Source organism: Corythoichthys intestinalis, chromosome 6 (genome assembly GCF_030265065.1).
Source record: "Corythoichthys intestinalis isolate RoL2023-P3 chromosome 6, ASM3026506v1, whole genome shotgun sequence".
NCBI classification, from domain to species: domain Eukaryota; kingdom Metazoa; phylum Chordata; class Actinopteri; order Syngnathiformes; family Syngnathidae; genus Corythoichthys; species Corythoichthys intestinalis.
Genome location: NC_080400.1, coordinates 59,982,847 through 59,989,885, shown reverse-complemented (window position 1 = coordinate 59,989,885; position 7,039 = coordinate 59,982,847). Strand labels below are relative to the sequence as shown.

Genomic DNA, 7,039 nt, shown 5'->3' with positions numbered 1-7,039 from the left:
ACACGATCAACAAACTCGTCGTTAACAGCAAGGCCGGACATCACTCCTTCATAATTAGATGACATGGAGGCAAATATAGGCTGAATTATCTGTTTATACTCTGAAACAGAGTGATCACCTAATGTCCTTTTCATCTGAGTTCTAGTCACTACTGGCGGATTATCTTGAAGCACAAACTGAAAGGTAATTAGAAAATGATCAGACAGTACGGGGTTGTGGGGATGGACACTAAAATCACTAATCTCCGTACCGTAGGTTAAAATCAAGTCCAGGGTGTGCTTGTGACTATGAGTTGGTTTATTTACATTTTGAATGAAGCCAGTCCCATCTAGTAGGTCATTAAAGGCCTTACCAAGGGAGTCACCTTCATCGTCAACATGTATATTAAAATCCCCTACAATTATAATTCTATCCCAGCTTAGCAAAATACTAGATAAAAAGTCAGAGAAATCTAACAAAAACTGTGAGTAGGGACCAGGGGGACGGTAAACCACTATGAAAAGAACTGGTTTTTGGTTCTTCCAGTTAGCGTCTATAATTGATAGTGCTAGACTTTCAAAGGAGTTATAAATGTAATTAGCTTTACTTTTTGGGCTCATACCTAGACAAGAGTGTGATATTACTGCCACCCCCCCTCCACGGCCCGTGCTTCTAGCTGTGTGAAAATTCACGTGACTTGGGGGTGTGGATTCATTAAGTCTAACAAACTCATCCTGCTGAAGCCAAGTTTCAGTCAGGGCCAAAATATGAATATTATAATCCCCAATTAAGTCATTAACTAACAGAGATTTGGGCAAGATTGACCTGATGTTTAATAATCCGCATCTTATATATTTATTAAGAGCTATTTTATTTTCACTGCTATCATGGGCTATATGTATTAAATTCTTTGGTCTTGTTCCTATAGTACTCGGTTTTCCCCTGTTCACTATACGAGGCACGGACACAGTCTCTATCTTCTGTCCTGAATTTCGGATTTGTGACAGCTCGGAAAGAGGCGAGTGGTCACTACAAACAGTGTTGTGTTTTACACTACAACACTGCGCCCGGGCCCCCACTCTGAAGTGTCACTTTGGGAGACTTAGTTTGGCGGCCAAATTTCGAGTTAAGAGAGCAGCACCGTCCCAAGTCGGATGAATGCCGTCTCGGCGCATGAGCCCGGGCTTGCCCCAAAACGCGTGCCAGTTATCAACAAAGACTATATCGTTTTCTGGGCACCATCTAGACAACCAGCGGTTAAATGATGAGAATCTAGAGTACATCTCATCATTGACCAAATTAGGCAGAGGACCAGAGAAAACTACAGTGTCCGCCATCGACTTAGCAAGTTCACACACCGAGGCTACGTTTAATTTAAGCACCTCAGACTGTCTCCGCCGGGCGTCGTTACCGCCTGCGTGAATCACGATACGGCGGAACCTCTTCCTACTCTGCTTTAAGAGCCTGAGGTTTCCTTCGATGTCACCGACTCTGGCCCCTGGGTAACACCTGACAGACACCGCCGGGTGCTTCACGTCTCTAACTATGGAGCTTCCAATTACGAGAGTGTCTGGTTCAGCCGGTGTGTCGCTGAGGGGGGCAAACCTATTGCTGACGTGAAGCTGCTGGTGCACTAAGGTTGTGCGTTTACCACTGCGCTTCCCCCGTACAGTCACAAATCCCTCCTTAATTTCCCCCGGCTGCACGGGGCTCGCTGGGGGGCTAACTGCGCTAGCAATCCTACTACTGCAAGCACGACCTGCGGGCCCTGCCACTACCTGGCTATAGCTAGGACTAGCTTTCGTCTCTAGAGTGCAGAGCCGTGCTTCTAGCTCAGGAACCCTGGTCTCCAACCCTGAGACTAAGCTACACTTCCTACAGCTACTACTGTCCTCGACGAAGGAACCAGGGTGCTCGCTATACATACAGCACACTGAGCAGAAAAGACGGGAGGAAGAAGGCAGAGGGCTAGCCATAGCTCGGATAAGCTAGGCCAGCAAGATAGAGCTAAAGAGGAGAGGAGTTTTAATCCACGACCTGTTAAATCGTGGGATAAAACAAATTAAGGAGCACTAGGAGAGCCGAACCAGCCCAGGATCGATTCTCCGATGTGTCCGAGGGATAAAACAAATTGAGGAGCACTAGAAGATTAGCGACTAGTAGCAGCGCTAACAGCGCTAACAAACAAACGATACACTCACCGGATGTGACGTCAGCACATAGCAAATAGAATCCTACTGTGTGTAATCAAGTCTCCGTATAAATGCACCTGCTCTGTGATAGTCTCAGGGTTCTGTTTAAAGTGCAGAGAGCATTATGAAAACCAAGGAACACACCAGGCAGGTCCGAGATACTGTTGTGGAGAAGTTTAAAGCCGGATTTGGATACACAAAGATTTCCCAAGCTTTAAACATCTCAAGGAGCACTGTGCAAGCCATCATATTGAAATGGAAGGAGCATCAGACCACTGCAAATCTACCAAGACCCGGCCGTCCTTCCAAACTTTCTTCTCAAACAAGGAGAAAACTGATCAGAGATGCAGCCAAGAGGCCCATGATCACTCTGGATGAACTGCAGAGATCTACAGCTGAGGTGGGAGAGTCTGTCCATAGGACAACAATCAGTCGTACACTGCACAAATCTTGCCTTTATGGAAGAGTGGCAAGAAGAAAGCCATTTCTCAAAGATATCCATAAAAAGTCTCGTTTAAAGTTTGACACAAGCCACCTGGGAGACACACCAAACATGTGGAAAAAGGTGCTCTGGTCAGATGAAACCAAAATTGAACTTTTTGGCCACAATGCAAAACGATATGTTTGGCGTAAAAGCAACACAGCTCATCACCCTGAACACACCATCCCCACTGTCAAACATGGTGGTGGCAGCATCATGGTTTGGGCCTGCTTTTCTTCAGCAGGGACAGGGAAGATGGTTAAAATTGACGGGAAGATGGATGCAGCCAAATACAGGAACATTCTGGAAGAAAACCTGTTGGTATCTGCACAAGACCTGAGACTGGGACGGAGATTTATCTTCCAACAGGACAATGATCCAAAACATAAAGCCAAATCTACAGTGGAATGGTTCAAAAATAAACGTATCCAGGTGTTAGAATGGCCAAGTCAAAGTCCAGACCTGAATCCAATCGAGAATCTGTGGAAAGAGCTGAAGACTGCTGTTCACAAACACTCTCCATCCAACATCACTGAGCTCGAGCTGTTTTGCAAGGAAGAATGGGCAAGAATGTCAGTCTCTCGATGTGCAAAACTGATAGAAACATACCCCAAGCGACTTGCAGCTGTAATTGGAGCAAAAGGTGGCGCTACAAAGTATTAACGCAAGGGGGCCGAATAATATTGCACGCCCCACTTTTCAGTTTTTTATCAGTTAAAAGTTTAAATTATCCAATAAATTTTGTTCCACTTCACGATTGTGTCCCACTTGTTGTTGATTCTTGACAAAAAATTAAAATTTTATATCTTTATGTTTGAAGCCTGAAATGTGGCAAAAGGTTGCAAGGTTCAAGGGGGCCGAATACTTTTGCAAGGCACTGTATGTTCTTATGTACGAGGGGCATTCAAAAAGTAACGCACTCAATTGCATTGCTCGTACAGGATTTATACCAATCTTGTTTATATTTGGCACAAACATGATAGGACACACCTTTTTGCGAATCTTACATGTGTTTTTCTTATTTTCAGATTTTTAAAGCTTAAACTAGCTTCCAAAATGGCTCGTCAGAAACAAAGAGTTGTAATCGAATTCCTTGTTGCAGAGTGAGAAACCCCTCTGAGGATTCACAACCGGCTGGAAAATGTCCACAAGGATGATACCACAGACTATAGTACTGTAAAAAGATGGGTACAGCGATTTAAAAACAATACTGAAGACCATGAAGACTGAATGAGAGAAATCACCAAGGACCAAAAAGTTCAAGGCCCAAAAGTCAGCTGGCAAAATTATGGCCACCATGTTTTGTGATTCCCAAGGTGTAATCCTTGTGGATTATTTGCCGAAAGGGGGAAACCATTAACTCTGAGGTATACATTGAGACTCTTAGGAAGCTCAAAGCAAGAATTCGACGTGTTCGGCCCAGCTTGGACATGGCAAATGTGCTCCTCCAGCATGACAATGCACTTCCTCAAACAAGCATCAGGACCATGGAGGTCATCACTTCATTTGGATGGACTGTGATACCACATCCGCCATAATCTCCTGATTTGGCACCATCAGACTACCACCTCTTTGGTCCAATGAAAGAAGGACTCCGGGGCAACCGATACGGCAGTGACGATCAAGTGAAAACTGCTGTCAAGAATTGGCTAAGAGATCAACCGGCTGAGTTCTACAACACTGGTATACATGCCCTCGTTCATAGGTGGACTGTAGCGCTTGAGAGAGGTGGAGACAATGTGGAGAGGTAAAAATGTAATACTCACACTTGTACCTTGCTTTTGATGTATAATACATGTTGCTATTGTAACTTGTTTGTACATAATAAAGTTGGGTGCATTACTTTTTGAATACCCCTCGTAGTTAAAATTGAGATTTGGCATTTAGTATGTGATGTGAGGGGGAAAAAATTAGGAGATGGAGGTTGGGGCTATTGCTGTTTTTGTTAACTTTTATTTAGCAAATCATTGAAAAAATACAACTTTGAATGAAAATCAGTTTTTGTATGTGGTATAGAAATAACTGTGCTAAAACAGTTTTCTTTGCATTTCAGTAGTTTAAGAGGTTTGGCCACCACCCCAAAAATGAAATAAATAAATAAATAAAATTTCTGGCTCTGTGGCAACCTTCACATCGGGGAGTTCCGGCAAGAAATTGTAGCCACTTTCACCCCTGGGGACAACCCTGGCAAAATGACACTTTGACACAATGAAAAGCAGTCTATGAGCAGCTTATATAATAATTTATTTTCCCCTCAAAATATAGCCAGTAAAATCTAAACCCCTGGCAACAAAAGTGAGTGCACCGCATGGGAACTTAGTACATCCCTAAATGACCAAATTGAGTACTGCTTGTCATTTTGCCCTCCAAAATGTCATGTGACTTGTTACAGGAGTGCAGTCAGCATTGCTGCAGAGATTGAAGCGGTGGGGTGGTCATTCCCACCACCACGCTTGACTGTAGTCATGACACACTTATCTTTGTACTCCTCACCTGGTCGCTGCCACACATGCTTGAGACCATCGGATCCAAACAAATTAATCTTCGTCTCATCAGACCATAGGACATAGTTCCAGTAATCCATGTGCTCTGTTTACATGTCTTCAGCAAACTGTTTGCGGGCTTTCTTGCATACAGTCTTCAGAAGAGGCTTCCTCCTGGGGTGACAGCCATGCACACCAATTTGATGTAGAGTACAGCATATGGTCTGAGCACTTACAGGGTGGTGACCCCCCCCCCCCCCCCCCCGCATTGTCATCTTGGAAAATGACAAATTTTCATTTAAAGGGTTAAGAAAGCTGTCTAAAATTTCAATGTAAACTCAGTGCCTTTGCCTGACATGCAGCCCCGTATCATCAAGGACTGAGGGAATTTTTTATGTTTTCTTCAGGCAGTCATCTTTGTAAATCTCACTGGAACAGCACCAAACCAAAGTTCCAGCAACTGTGAAGCGGATGTGCTAACCACTCTTCCGCAGTTCAGTGATCTGAAAACATTGTCAATTAATTTATCCCATTTTTTTTTTTACAGGCTAAAGGCCTGTCAAGGCGCCACTCAAGCAGTTGTAGTGCTTGTGGAATCACTCTGTCCAGTGGTCTGCTGAAACTAAATTTGAGCAATATACAGTGCCTTGCAAAAGTATTCGGCCCCCTTGAACCTTGCAACCTTTCGCCACATTTCAGGCTTCAAACATAAAGATATAAAATTTTAATTTTTTGTCAAGAATCAACAACAAGTGGGACACAATCGTGAAGTGGAACAAAATTTATTGGATAATTTAAACTTTTTTAACAAATAAAAAACTGAAAAATGGGGCGTGCAATATTATTCGGCCCCCTTGCGTTAATACTTTGGAGCGCCACCTTTTGCTTCAATTACAGCTGCAAGTCGCTTGGGGTATGTTTCTATCAGTTTTGCACATCGAGAGACTGACATTCTTGCCCATTCTTCCTTGCAAAACAGCTCGAGCTCAGTGAGGTTGGATGGAGAGTGTTTGTGAACAGCAGTCTTCAGCTCTTTCCACAGATTCTCGATTGGATTCAGGTCTGGACTTTGACTTGGCCATTCTAACACCTGGATACGTTTATTTTTGAACCATTCCATTGTAGATTTGGCTTCATGTTTTGGATCATTGTCCTGTTGGAAGATAAATCTCCGTCCCAGTCTCAGGTCTTGTGCAGATACCGACAGGTTTTCTTCCAGAATGTTCCTGTATTCGGCTGCATCCATCTTCCCGTCAATTTTAACCATCATCCCTGTCCCTGCTGAAGAAAAGCAGGCCCAAACCATGATGCTGCCACCACCATGTTTGACAGTGGGGATGGTGTGTTCAGGGTGATGAGCTGTGTTGCTTTTACGCCAAACATATCGTTTTGCATTGTGGCCAAAAAGTTCAATTTTGGTTTCATCTGACCAGAGCACCTTCTTCCACATGTTTGGTGTGTCTCCCAGGTGGCTTGTGGCAAACTTTAAACGAGACTTTTTATGGATATCTTTGAGAAATGACTTTCTTCTTGCCACTCTTCCATAAAGGCCAGATTTGTGCAGTGTACGACTGATTGTTGTCCTATGGACAGACTCTCTCACCTCAGCTGTAGATCTCTGAAGTCCATCCAGAGTGATCATGGGCCTCTTGGCTGCATCTCTGATCAGTTTTCTCCTTGATTGAGAAGAAAGTTTGGAAGGACGGCCGGGTCTTGGTAGATTTGCAGTGGTCTGATGCTCCTTCCATTTCAATATGATGGCTTGCACAGTGCTCCTTGAGATGTTTAAAGCTTGGGAAATCCTTTTGTATCCAATTCCGGCTTTAAACTTCTCCACAACAGTATCTCGGACCTGCCTGGTGTGTTCCTTGGTTTTCATAATGCTCTCTGCACTTTAAACAGAA

At 43.8% G+C, this 7,039-nt stretch overlaps 1 protein-coding gene across 1 annotated transcript; it reads right to left on the bottom strand.

Moving 5' to 3' along the window:
* Positions 1-969: 969 nt before the first annotated feature.
* LOC130917380 (uncharacterized) lies at positions 970-1,955 on the bottom strand. The gene has a single exon (XM_057838716.1). It carries the CDS (start codon positions 1,953-1,955, stop codon positions 1,068-1,070), a length of 888 nt encoding a protein of 295 aa, XP_057694699.1. The 3' UTR covers positions 970-1,067.
* Between the last annotated feature and the right edge of the window lie 5,084 nt (positions 1,956-7,039).

Coding starts and splice junctions, on each gene's coding strand:
- LOC130917380 (XM_057838716.1), bottom strand. CDS start 1,955: ATGGCTAGCCCTCTGCCTTCTTCCTCCCGTCTTTTCTGCTCAGTGTGC.